At 41.1% G+C, this 14,535-nt stretch overlaps 1 protein-coding gene across 1 annotated transcript in view; it reads right to left on the bottom strand.

Moving 5' to 3' along the window:
- Positions 1–4,484: 4,484 nt before the first annotated feature.
- Positions 4,485–14,535, bottom strand: part of LOC144699829 (E3 ubiquitin-protein ligase rnf213-alpha-like) — a 158,955-nt gene continuing 148,904 nt past the window's right edge. The window contains exons 68-71 of the mRNA XM_078571116.1: positions 11,688–11,885; positions 10,850–10,939; positions 8,457–8,635; positions 4,485–6,116 (exon numbers count right to left, since the gene is read on the bottom strand). Of these exons, the coding sequence (XP_078427242.1) occupies positions 5,969–6,116; positions 8,457–8,635; positions 10,850–10,939; positions 11,688–11,885 (615 nt within the window). The 3' untranslated portion in view covers positions 4,485–5,968. The remainder of the gene's footprint in view (positions 6,117–8,456; positions 8,636–10,849; positions 10,940–11,687; positions 11,886–14,535) is intronic.

Raw genomic sequence — 14,535 nt, 5'->3', positions numbered from 1 at the left:
GTTTTGATAGAACAAATAAGAAAAAACTGTTTCCAGTGGGAGAAGTGTCAGTAACTTGAGGACGCAGATTTAAAGGTGATTGGGAAAAGAACCAGGCAAGAGGAAAACATTATTTGATGGAGTAATGTTGTGGTGGTGATTAGGAATACGCTGTCTGATTCAATAGTAACACTCAACAGGGAATTGGATGAATACTTGAAATGGCAAAAAATTTAGGGGAATCTTTGGGGAAAGAGCAAGGGATTGGGACTAATTGAATAGCTCTTTCAAAGAGCTAGCATAGGCACAATGGGCCAAATGGCCTCCCTTCTGTGGTATATCATTCCATGGTTCTGCATGACACTCTGTTGAGGGTGGCGGGGTCCAGGAGCTGACAAATTCACTGGAGATACATGTATTACAGGAACAGTCAGACATGAAACTCAATCCTGCCACCTTCTGGTTGGATATCAAGTCTGGTGAACATGTTCCGAATGTCATAGCAAATGTCAGGCTCACTAGATTTGTAATATACACAGTGAGCAACATTTCCTTTGGCTCTCCTTTCATTAAAAATCAACATTGTTTTGATTTTAAGTGGGAATTGGTCTCAGCTACTTAAGTGGTCTTGGAAAGAGTTCCAAACACTTGAAATGTTCAATCTGTTTTGAAATAATGCCAATTTTAGGATCCTTTTCAAATAGCAAGAGAGTGCACATTCAGCAACTATATGATTAACCATATTGCTATTGAACAATAAAACTGGCCAAACATAAATGTGATAATATTTGAAATGTACTTCTTAGAATGAAGTTAGAGTGTAGTTATTTATCATTACACTAATAACTGTCAATGTCAGTTTCCAACCAGTTCACAGCTACACAGGCTCAAAAACTTAAATGTAGAGTGCGTGGGAAGGAGATTTTTTAAAAATTGCATTTAACTATGCTTTCCTTAAGTTTATAAAATCTACAGGACTAACCAGTGAATCCTCGGAGATTTCTCAAACTTGATTTGGCACCACACTGCAATTGAAGTCCATGCATGCATGAGCTGATGTGTGCCTGCCCCAGGGAGTGTCACATTGACTCAGGAATTACACCATCTGCAACACTGCAAAGTGGAAACTGCTTCTAGGTATGCAGAAGTAGCAGTATAACTGCATCCTTAATCAGTAGCTTCTCTTGGTAAAATGGTTGATTAAATTATATTGACAACACACTATACAATGCACAGCGCCACCTGGTGAGTTTAAAAAAAAGTAAACACTCTCATTCATCTGGCAAATGTTGCTCAAAATTATCATTGTTCCATTCCATTCAATAGCTTGTGGACAGGGACAAAGCTATAGCATTAGGCTACTTCTGTTTTGAATAATCCACTACATTGAGACTTTTTTTTATCTATTATCATCTGCCCCTCACAATTCCCACTTTGTCAGAGTTTACAAAAAAGACTTGCATTTATATAGCGCTTTTCACAGTCACCGGATATCTCAAAACACTCTGCAGTCAATGAAATATCTAAGAACGTTTTCCAATTTTACATCCAATATCTTTGCCAACACTTCTGTTGTTTGTGTATTGGTATGATATTAGCCGTGTTCAATATGAAATGGAAATCTGAAACGATAGAAAGACTAAAGGGGGTAGAGTTTCCCTGGGCACGGACTTTGGGCAGCCAGGTGCCAGAGGGCGCTGACAGGGCAGGAGTGAGGACCAGCCCATTTTGCCTGAGCCTCCTTAGCAGTCAGCTGATAGGCCAGCGCAGAGACAATGAGAACCGCAGGGAAGGCCACTGGTTCTGAGCTGCCACAACATCTGGCAGGCAAATTGGAAGAAGGTGGTCTGTTCAAGGAGCGAGGTGTTACCTCAGCTGGTGGACGACCCAGTGTGAAAGTGGCCCACGCTGGCATTGTGTAGCCCAGAGAAACATTCCTGCTCTCCCTGATCCTCCAAATATGCAGTCAAATCTCCCTTTGGATTACTTCTCTGCCAGAAGGGAAGCTTAAATTGGGCATTGCATGCACAACATGTTCTCCACTTCATCCTGGCCCTTGTTTAATATTCAATTTGTCAAGAAGTGGTAACCTTGGATCATACAACTCCTTTGTGAACACGTCTCATTCATTTTTATTAAGTAACACCAGCAGAGTGTGAGAGCAATTTATCTGGTGCTAAGGAGATACTGCACAACACAAAAGCAGGAGCCTTTAAAATAAGTTGATTATGGCATTTTAAAATAGAAATCATACAGTTTTAACTTATTGTCAACAAAGTCTTGAAATTCTGAAGTAATGCTTCAAGCGTGGAAAGTCCTCCAAATGGAGAATAGTTCACGTTGAAAACCTAAAGCTCAAACCTTGGTTATCTTCAACAAAACATCTCTGAGATTCTCTTGTTTTGGGTGACCTACTGCTGTACCAGTTACCATTAAAGTCAGTCAGGGAACTTGAGGTTTTCTGGCAATATATCTGAAGTTTTCTTTTATGTTTCTTTTTTATAGTAATTAATTATTTCCACAAAACGGAGGAGAAACGAGCTGAACCAATCCTCTTACATATCTAAAGACTAAAAACTAGTTTGGAATTGATTCTATACTCTGAGGCCATCATGCCCTTGACTTTGGTCCCAACCTGATTCTAATTGGCTGAAACATGCCACGTGACACTACAAAAGTTTAAAATCTATTTCAAATAATTTTAACTCAGAATTTACAGCATTGTGCTTTATCTGCACTATTGCCATTTTATTCTTGAAATTTCTGACCCTACAATTCTGCCCTTATTAAATTAATATTCAGCATTTACCATACCTAAGGCATTTAATAGTTCATATATACTTATAAATGAAGTTTCTTTCAACTGTTTCCTCAATGATGTGGATAACGGGCCCTCCCATCTTTCCTCAAAACGCCTTTCTCTTCAAATAATTGAAACACGAAATAATTATTGATAACGCTTTCCGCATCTTCCTAACTGAATGCACATTCCTTTTGCTTTGCTTAATGGGAATGGGAGCAATATTCAAATTGTTACAGGGGTGTGACACATAACGGTCTCCTTCCAGCCACAAAATTGCCCACTTAAGGGTCTCAAATAGGGCAAGGGTCAGGCAGGCCTAGGCCTCACCCATCCCCTGTAAAATTATGGACAGGTCAGGGTGGATGGGAGGGTCAGCAATTAAGGAATTTTACACTCCCCCCGCACCCCCCCCACCCCCTCCCTGAAAATCTGCCAGCGGAGACCATAAAATTCTGCCTCAAGTTGTGTTCACTGTTGTAATGTAGGAAACCCAGCAGCCAAATTGCACAAATAAAGCTCCCACATACAGCAATTAGATAATGACCAGACAATCTGTTTTAGTGATGTTGTTTTAGGGAAATAAATACGGGTCTGGACATCAGGGATAATTCCTTTGCTCTTCTTTGAAATAATGCCATGGGAGCTTCGTCCAGTTGAGAGAGCCAATATTGAATAGCTTGTGCAAAAGATGGCACCTCCAACATGCAGCACTCCCTCACTACTGCGCTGGAGCGCCTGCCTTGATTTTACTCCAATCTCTGGAGCAGGATTGAAAATCCACAACCATCTGATTTTGAGGTGGGAATGCTACCAATTGGGCCATAGCTGATACCGGTTCCGAAGCCCTCTTGACAGAAATTAATGAGTTTGTGAACAATTCAGTGGACATCCATCCACAGAGCCAGGGCAAACACTAGGCAAACTAAGTGGTCACCTAGAGCAGCAACATTTGGCACCGGGAGTTGGGGATGGGGGAGCGGCAAACAACTGAATGAAGTATTCATGAAAATACCTAAGCCAACAAACAGGCTAGAGCAGTGGGAATGAAAGGTCTAGATCTACTGATATACATACACTTGTGCTAACATACATGTAGATTTCCATGTATTTACATTGCAGTCTTCCCCAAAATGTCATTATATTCCTCATTGTTAATGCAACAGTTTTACAAATCTACATATTCCAAAATGCAAACCAGTAAATAATGTCAAAGAACTTAATTTAATCTAGCCCACTCTATTGTAATGATTATTAATTTGTGTAAACTGCGCATAAGCTCATCTAGTAACTGTTGCAGGAATACACTGTATTACATCATGTGAGCCACCTTACACATTATAAGATGCATTTCTTCTAGTACATATCCTGTGAAAAATGTAGAACAATGAGAATGTACCATCAGTATCATAATATCCTCCTTTTTCATGTAAAATAAATCTGTAATTATAAATGCAACATTTTTAATCATATCAATATTCACTTTTGAAAGTTAATTATTGGGCGCGGGGATGTGCAAAGTTGAAGGTTCACCAAAGGCATCTAATACACTTGAAGCAGCCCTATCCGTCCACGAACTGTTGTCTGACAACCTTCCACAACGTGCCTCTTTAATTAGTGAAGGGATTATTAGGTCACAATGACTCCGAGACCTAAAACTAAAAATTGGCAGGTTTTCAGAATGCAACATTTGGACATTAGCACAATAGTTTGAAGTTTCCGCTTTATTTAGATTCGCTAAACGGTATTTCACAAAAACTATTTGTAACACAATAGCAGTAAACTCTCTATGACAGGGTGTAATTAACCTCTATAATTATTCAGTGGATCACCATTCATTGCCTCACATCCTATTAACAATGGAGTCAATTCTAATCGTTCGTATATTTTTAACTGTTCGAAAACTTCCTAAAATTATTCTTTGTACATAAACTAAAAATGGACTACAAATTACAGCATTTCAGATCAATACACACTAAATTGATTTACCAAGCAGACAAATAATTATTAAAACAGCCGTGGAAGTAAAAGAAATAGAAGATGAAATTGTTTTTAATTTGAAATGAAATTTTCAAAGCAACCATGTGCAAAACCAGCAGGAAGCAGGTATGCCTCAATGCTACTGTTTCCATTTTTGGCTAGATTATGTATTAAATACTTATACTGAAAAATAGTTGAGCAGCTTCACCAGAATGATCCCTGGACCAAAGGGGTTAAAGTTGTAAGGGCAGGTTGCATCGATGTGGCTTGTGTTTCCTTGAATATTAGGAAATTAAGGGGTGATTTAATGGAGGTGTTTAAGAGAATTAAAGGAGTTCATAGGGTTGGAAAGTGGGGGAAGTATAGAACATGGTGCTACAACCTTAAAATTAGAGTTACACCATTTGGGGTGATGTCAGAAAGCCCTTCTTCACATAAATGGCGGTGGACCTGGAACATTCTCGCCGAAAAGCTGTTGAGGTTAAATCAATTGAAAATTAAAAAACGGGAGCTTATTTGTGTTATGCAAGGATATTCAGGGTCACAGAGCTAAGGTACTGATAACTATGAGCTAACTGAATGATGGTACAGGCTTGGGGGCTGAATGGCCTCCCCCCATTCCTATACATTACGCATTGTGCTTTTCAGATAACAAACTATACAGGGAGATGACTTTATAATGAAGGCAAGTAATATCTTCTTGCATCCACTCAGAAACCATTAGCCACTGCCTCTGGAACCTCAATACAAAATTGTGGTACTTGACTAGCAAGTGGTGCCAAACATTAATGCAATAACTCATGGGATTTGTCGTGGGAGGATGTTCCCTGCCAAACAGCTTGTATCTATTTATTTACAAAATGGTAGATTTTAAATCATACAGGGTGGAACATTATTCACAGGGAACAACATTAAACTTTAATTATTCTTTCCACTGTATGTCATTTTCAAGTGATTGTGCAGAATGTTGCACAGTGCTAATTTCTTTATGCATGTTTCGTACAGTACTGTGTTATTACAACAAAAAAACCTGCAGATTGTTTATAGCCACATAATAATTCACTTATAATGGACTTTTCTGAAATAGTGCAAAACTGAAATAGGCCACCATTAAATCAGGTCAGCCTTTACTGATAACAGGTATTCACTCATTTTCGTCATCATTTATACTTCAGTGCAGAAAAGGTCCTAGGCCCAAATAGAGTGAAATTATCGAATTCCTTTCTTAAAGTTTACTGCAAGTTTCCAGGTCTGGATGCTTTTAGCCAGAGTGATTTCATCAGAAAGACTGTCTTCCAGTCCTGGCAGAATGTCAGAACCCTTGGACTCCAGGTAATTTGAAAGAGTGTCTTTAAGGCTGAAATAAAACAACAAGATTTAAAATTCAAAAATTAATGCATTAAAATAACTTGTCATCATTTGCAAGTGCCAATAAATAGATCTATGATTTTGTTTTTTTAAGATTTACATAATTGCTAGTTTACTTTGAGAAGATGCGTGGGACCATTTTATTTTGTTACGTGTTTTGGCAGACAGGACCTCCACCCACACTCCTAAAACTGGCGCATTTTCCATGGACAGGGTCATTTATATATAGAGGGTGCTGCCAGAGTTCCTTGCATCAGCTGCCACTAGGGGTTACAGGGTTGGGGAAGAGCAGAGCAAAGAAAAAAGTGAGAACAAAGAAAGAAGAGAAAACACTTCATCGTTTCCAGAATTCTGCATTCATTAAGGCAAAGTCAAAGTTGGCATTTAAATGTTAAGCAACTTCCTTAGGGCCTGTGGTAACATTAGATTCTAGGAACATACTAGCATTTGTTACTAATGGGTAAATGATGGGAAACAATTGCATGATGCCATCTTCTTGTTTGCATCCAAATAAGATGTGTCTGCCTATCATTCATTGGATATATTGAGCATCTGCTTAATTTTCAGCATGCAATTCTGGAGTGGCATCAAGTGTCGGGGAGCAGTGGAATGGCTCTCCATTTGACTTTCCTTCCCCACCACCTCCCCCAATACCCTCACAAAACCGCCACTAGTTTACTGGCAAGACCCACCAGGAAAATCAGCTTCCTTATTTTGAAGCTTTCAAGTGCAGTATTCAATTCTGGACGCCATGATACACACACAAAAGAAGTGACTTAGAAAGGTGTACAAACAGGTATAATCCCAAATACAAGAGAATGGGCTTTGAAGGAAGATCAGAACAGCAACAGTCCATTATAAAGAAGACAGTTAATGGCAAGGCTTTGCTGAAGTCTCTACAAAATATTTAACACTAAAGATAAGGTAAACCTAGATTATCACTTCAAAATAACCAAGGAAAGTAGGCCGAGAGGGCAGAGATGGAATCCAGTGAAAAGTAAGTTTACATTTTTTTCAGGATCATCATCATCATCGACAATTCCTTGAGTTAAGGATGATTCTTCCTTGCAGATGTCTGGGTTTAAGCAGTATGTCAGTGTTGGTTGTGGGTTTGCAAAAGGCTCATGAGTCCCATCTTAACCTTTCTGGTTCCCCCACAGTGAGCGCATCAGTTGTTGGCTGCTAGAGGTGGTGGTGGATTGTTGGCTTGTGCAAATGCCCTCTCTTTCCATTTCTCTCGGAGTAGATGATTGGGCAGCTGCTTCCCATGTGTTGATGTTAGTAGAGCCATCCTTCATGAAAGCTTTAAGACTGCCTTTGAAATGTTTATTTTGGCTCCTGTGTGAGCGGTTTCCCTGGTGTAGTTCTGAGTAGAGAACTATCTTGAGTTGAGCATTCTGATGACATATCCCATTCATCTCAGCTGATGTAAGATTATCACGGCCTCTGTATACTTGCCATGTCTGTGACTTGGAGGGTGCTCATGTTTGTTCTTTTGTCTTCCCACTTGATTTGCAGGATCTTTCTAAAACAGTGTTGAAGAAGTTGTTCACGGGCCTTAATATGGCATCATTAAGTTGTGCGAGCTTCAGCACCATTGAGAAGAGTGGGAAGAACCACTGCTGACTTTGCGTTTAGTGTCAGGACTGAAGTCATAATTCTGGAAAACTTGAATATGTAATTTATCATAGGCTGAGTAGCACATTGGATTCAGTGGTGTATCTCTTCATCGATGTGTGATGCCATGATAAGGAAAGTTAATGTACTGGGGGAATGGGCTTTGATGGGCTCACTTGCCGTGTCTTATCCCTGAATTTTCTATGTACTGTGAGTACCTGAACCTCAGTCTTGGAAAAATACTTAAGAATTGCACACAAAAGGGGTTATTTTAACCTAAAGCACCCAGTGGGAAACTGAGGACTGTTTCTACGCCTGCTTAACACCCAACCAATTTTACATTCCATCAAAGTCAATGCAAAATAATGTCAGACAGCATGTGAAAAGGCTGCCCAATCTGATCCCATCAGTTTCCTGTTGTGGAAGGTGAAAATTACCCTTAAAATTGCAATGCTCCCCTTACCAAAGTGCCCAACTTGCTGGTAATCCTGAGTGAGACGATCAAAGTTAGTGACAATTGTACAAACTTTATAAAGGCTCTGTGCTGTTCCCATGGGTCAGGATTACTCAAGCTTGCTCTATTTTGGATCCTTAATCAAAAAGTGCAAACCTTCCCACCATTTATCTGGGAAGAACTTCATCCCAGTCCAGACTGAAAGGGCAGTAATATATCAAACTGTTTAGCTGTATTGTAACTACTAATGCATATTACCTCCAAGTGGATAGGAAGTTGTCATCTACATTGCTTTGAGTAGTCTTCAGGACCAATATCTCATGGAGCTCCCAGAGAAATGTGTTGATGTCAGTGGATGCGAAAAAGCTCTTCAGCTCTCTTTCTTCCTCGGGATGTAATTTTTCTTTGTATCCGTCAGGGATCCTCTCAAATGGGTCCTAGTAAGAGTAAAAGAGAATTTAGAATTATTGTAACCCAGTCCCTCTGAAGTTAATCAAAGTCTGCTATTAAAACATTGGGCAGAATTTTCTGCCTGGTCGGGCAGGCGGGTGGGGAGCCGATCCCTGCCGGAGAAGCAGGCCCCGCTGCCATTTTATGTGGGTGGGCCAATTAAGGCCCGCCCAGCGTGACGTCCGGCGGGAAGCGCTATGGACTTCCTGTGCAGGCGGGGGGATTCCCCAAAAGCGAGAGTGCGCTCTTTCACGCATACGCACGATAGAGCGCACTTCTCCCTGAGGCTAAGTGCTGCCTCAGGGAGATCGCTTCCACTTTGAAAAAGATTAAAAATAGAAAAAAAATTCCCTAACATGTCCCCCTCGTGTGACAATGTCACACGAAATGGGACATGTTCATAATTTACACTAACTTCATTCAACTTTTCAAAACCCTTCATGAAACTTCATCCCGCCGGTGGATGAGGTTTCATGTTTTTCCCGGTCCATTTAAATATTGAGGAAGGCGGGCGGACAGCAAAATCAGCTGTGCGCCCGCCGACCTGTCAATGGCCAATTAAGGCCATTGACAGGATAATTAAGCTTGTTAAATGCCCTGCCAGTCCAACCTTAAGGCTGGTGGGTAGGCCAGGAGCCCCAGCGGGCTTCTGATAATACATGAAACCTCATCCACTGGCGGGATGAGGTTTCATGTCCGTTTTTAAAAACTTCAATAAAGTTTATGTGCTTCTTATTAACATGTCCCATCTTATGTGACATTGTCACATGAGGGGGACATGTTAATAATTTTAATATTTTTCTATTTTTAATGTTTTTGACACTGTCACTGATCTCCCTGAGATAGTACTTAGTCTCAGGGAGCAGTGCGCACTTTGACGGTTGGGGATTCCCTCCCCCCACCCCCTGCACAGGAAGTACATAGCGCTTCCCGTCGGGCAGGCCGCTGGGTGGGCCTTAATTGGCCCACCCACTCAAAATGGCGGCAGGCCCTGTTTCGGCGGCGGAGTTCGGCTGCCCAACCGCCGCCGAGCTGGTGGGGCCCACCTGCCCACCAAGGTAAAAATTCTGGCCATAGGGTGGGATTTTCCAGCCCCGCCCAATGCTGGGGTCGTCTGGTTCTGCCGAAAGTCAATGGGCTTTTGGCTGGGCCGCCGCATTTCCCACAGCTGGTTCCACCAGGGCGGGGGGGCCGAAATACCCCAGCCATAGAAAGATATGTTGTTCGATGAGAAAGGGTGGAGGAGGATTGTGTAGAGCATATACACCGACATGGACCTGTAGGGCTGAATGATCCGTTCCTGTCCTGCATATGCTTTTTAGTAAATGAGTGATTGATAAAATCCATGGCACTTTGCAGCTCCTGTCCCTTATGCCTTGAGTAATATTTCACACAAATAATACGATATCATGGACATCCCTTAAATAACACTAACTTTCATAGCATTCCAGAAATAAACCACAAAGTCCTCAATCTCTCCTTGATAGCAGAAGCTGCTGGTTAATTTATGTCCCATGTGCTGTTGCTCTTAGCAGCTCCTCCTATCCAACTGTCCCATTTCTCTAGTGCTCCTCTGAATATCATAAACACTCAAATCAAAAGAAGTAAAAACACTAAGGGGAGGTGCAACAGTGCAATAGCACTCCACCCCAGTAATATCTCAGATTCAAAGTTGTCAGTCACGATTGCCTCACTGTGACAGTGCTAAATGCAGTTAGGACCATCTCCATGGAGAGTGAAGAGGAAAGAGAAGGGAGGAGAGAAAAATGGATAAGGAGAGAGAGAGAGAGCGAGAGAGAGAGAGAGAGAGAGAGAGATGGGGTGAGTGAGAGAGAGAGAGAGAGAGAGAGAGAAGCACCCATCAATGGGGCAATGACAGAGATCTAAGAGCAAGTCATCCATCTGCTCCCTTGGGGATAGTGGATGAAAACCAAGAGATGGAGGAGAAAAATAAATCTTAATAAAGTGGGGGGGGGGGGTGCCACTCTCAAAAGAATAATAAAGTCAATTATTACATTTTGTAAAGAGTGAAACACAATCGAAGTTTAGAATAGCTATGAAGTAATTTGTGACTTTCCATCCTGTAATGGTAACTTTTCTAATGTATCAGACCAATTCTCTTTTCTAATTCACATAAACCTCTTTTGTTCCAGTTTTATAGGTATGCTGCTAAACACGAATACGGGTATTAACATTCACACCTTCTTTGTGCCCAGCATGACCTCAGATTTCCAAGAAGACAGCAGTTGCCAGAGGGACAGTGTGTGCTTCAGTTTGCATCCTTCAAACGCCTAGTCGGAAAAGAACAAAAATATTCCATTTGTTAATATAATACCGTTGAAAAATTAAAACACCATTCTGACAGGAGCCAAATTAGTGTCCCCATACATGGTGCAATTCGTAAATAACTGCAGGTCTCATGCTGCAGAATGATGTGATCTCAGTACTCATATTTGCACAGTGTATGCATGAGTGCTTTAACCTTTCTGTGCATGTGTTGATCAAATGGCAAGATGAAAAATCAGAGCAACCTGAGTTTATTTTGCTTGTTGTGAGTGCTTTATTTCCTTGGTTACTGAGTAGTGGTCAATGTTTGTTATGTAAATATACTCAATTGAAGTGCATTTACCAGTAGTGTGTGCAAGGTGTTATTCACTAAAATTGGTGCATACGGCTAAATGATGGCGCCATAGCCATACCTGTGGCTAGTCAAGTAATTTTTATTGGACAACATTGGGTTGGGAAAGGTGAGCAAGTGGGAAATGTGAAGAGAATGCATCTGGATAAATGAGGTGGAGCAAACTCCAACTATACTCTCACAACAGTGCCAACCTCACCCAAACACTAGACAATTACAGCCAATAGTTATTAAAGAAATTCATTAAATGAAGTAGAATTGAAAGGCTATAAAGGAAGATGCTGATAAATAATTGAAAGTTGAAAAGACAAGTATTGTTGCAATGCTGGAAAGTAAGGGTTTACCTCACGCAAGCACTAGCAACGTTCTATCACGCTGATAGTGACTATGTTTATACAGACCTTGCTGACACAGGCTAATGCTCGCCGACCCATCAATAAAGTATCCTTGAGATAGCAGAGAAGCTGGTTGTCTGGGGTTCCTCCTGCAGTAGCGAGGAATCCGACCACAATCTCAATGATGTCCAGGGCATCACAAATGTCACTGTAGGATTTCAGCACTGTTGTAACTGCGGTGCAGACAGAATGTGATAATATTTCCTAAAATGGTGAAAAGGAAAGAATAAATGTCGTTCACTCAGTTTATTTTCGCGCACATTGGTAGAATTGCAAGTGAACAGTGAGGAATGATGCCTCTTTGATGCTGGTACTGGTACTGGGTGAGGTTTGTTTGATATGTATTGTTGCAATCCCAGGTGATGTTAATACTGGAGAAGTCAGGTCCCAGAGTGAAACCTAGCTTGATAGATCCCAACTTTGTTTTTTTTACAAACCATGGAGGAAAGTTACTGAACCAATTCACAGGAGTTTACTGATGAACTTTTAATATAAAGAATAAAACATTTATTAAACAAGGAAAAATGCACCATATTACAGCAGACAAAAAGGTTGGAAATATCTCAATACATACACCAGAAAATGATTTTAAACTCGCACTATCATAGAATCACAGAATTTTAACGGCACAGAAGGAGGCCATTCAGCCCATCGTGTCTGCACTGGCTCTCCAAATGAGCATTATGACTTAATGCCATTTCCCTGCCTTTTCCCCATACCCCTGCACATTGTTTCTATTCAAATAATCATCTAATGCCCTCTTGAATGCCTTGATTGAACCTGCCTCCACCACACTTTCAGGCGGTGCATTCCAGACCCGAACCACTCGTTGTGTGAAAAAGTTTTTTCTCACGTCACATTTGCTTCTATTGCAAATCCCTTTAAACCTCTGTCCTCTTGTTCATGATCCTTTTACGAGCAGGAACAGCTTCTCCCTATCTATTCTGTGCAGCCCCCTCATGATTTTGAACATCTCTATCAAATCTCCTCTTAGCCCTCTTCTTTCCAAGAAGAACAGTCCCAGCCTCTCCAATCTATCTTCGCAACTGAAGTTTCTCATCCCTGGAACCATTCTTTTAAATCTCTTCTGCATTCTCTCCAACGTGTTCACATCCTTCCTACAGTGTGGCACCCAGGACTGTACACAATACTCCAACTGAAGTCTAACGAGTGTCTTAAATAAATTCAACATAACCTCCTTGCTCTTGTACTCTATGCCCCTATTAATAAAGCCCAGGATACTATGTGCTTTATTAACTGCTCTCTCCACCTATCCTGCCACCTTCAATGATCTATGCACATATACACCCAGGTCTTTCTGCTCCTGCACCCCCTTCAAAATTTCACCCCTTATTTTATGTTGTCTGTCCATGTTCTTCCTACCAAAATGCATCACCTCACACTTCTCCGCATTGGACTTCATCTGCCACCTATCTGCCCACTCCACCAACTTGTCTATGTCCTTTTGAAGTTCTACATTGTCCTCCTCGCAGTTTACAAAACTCCCAAGCTTCATATCATCTGCAAACTTTGAAACCAACTTCTAGATCATTGATACATATCAGGAAAAGCAAGAGTCCCAATACCTTAACACCAAGGCTTATTGCTTGGGCTGGCCCAGTTACAAACGGTTTTCTTCCAGCAGATTTCTGGACAAACACACGAGTTCCCTAAACTTAATGCCCCAGCAGCCGTGCAGGATTTCTTACTAGAGCGCTTAGAATTCCTGCCTTCACTTTCTGATAGACACACTCTGAACTGCTTTTGTCTTTCCTGTGTCTGTGTGTGTCACTTGACCCCTGAAACTGAGGCAATGCAACGGAACAATTTTTTCTATTTTATGTTTTCCCTAAGTTCACTAAACTACTAACTCCTTTGTAACCCAACTCTTCACATCAAAGACCCTAAAACCTCATTAAAAATGCATGCATACCAACAGGGCCTCCAGACTTGCCGGCACCAAGCTCACAAAAAACTCTAAATGAAATTAGAACCATGTTTTACCATTCTTAATGCACAAATACAATTATAAATTAAACCTTAAGTTATATTGTTCCTAACAATGTTGTACCTCTCTCCCCAACTATTCCCAAACCGCAGTCATACTGTTTAGAATGTGGCAGTCAGAACTGCCGAATTTTCAATACCCAACCAGAGGGAGAAAACCACAAGAAGAGTAAGAATAAATGGTTAGACAAGCAGTTAGACGTAACTTGGCTACAGGCAGAGGTGTAAGATAATGACACAAGGATGTCAGAAATGTACAACTCCAACACACTGGGGGTCTCTCAGGCCCTGAACCTGCTCTTTTAGGTCCAGACCTATTCACAATTCACAGTTCTGCAGAGACAAGGCCGACCACTTCACTTGTCCAAGGGATCTAGGCCCCATTAATTATGGGTCTGCAATCAACACCGTAAAATATCCCTTACAGGCTGACAGGGCAATGCATTAAATTATTGTTCTCCAACTTTTCCATCAGGTGATTAGTGGGTCAGTCTAGGTTAGCTCCATTCAGTGTGAGTGACAAAACACAATAGGAAATGCAGCAAACTTTTCACATTAGATTATAGTCATTTGGTAGTACAGAACTTTATTATTGCTGAAAAAGAACAGGGCCTTGTGTATTAATATATGTACTGGAAACTACATATATTAATACACAGGGCTGTGTTCTTTGCAAACAGAAAGAACATGTATACACACTGCGCCTGTTTCAGCTAAACAAAATAAGTGATAGCCATTTGCTGGTTCTTTCCTCAGGGCAATGCCTTGACCAATCAGAGTCAAGTTGCCTTGTTTAAATTTCAAGCAATGCTTGCCAGTTAACGGTCAGTCACCATTAACCGGTGCA

This window comes from Cetorhinus maximus, chromosome 24 (genome assembly GCF_964194155.1).
Source record: "Cetorhinus maximus chromosome 24, sCetMax3.hap1.1, whole genome shotgun sequence".
Lineage (NCBI taxonomy): Eukaryota > Metazoa > Chordata > Chondrichthyes > Lamniformes > Cetorhinidae > Cetorhinus > Cetorhinus maximus.
This window is presented reverse-complemented; position numbering and strand designations above follow the sequence as displayed.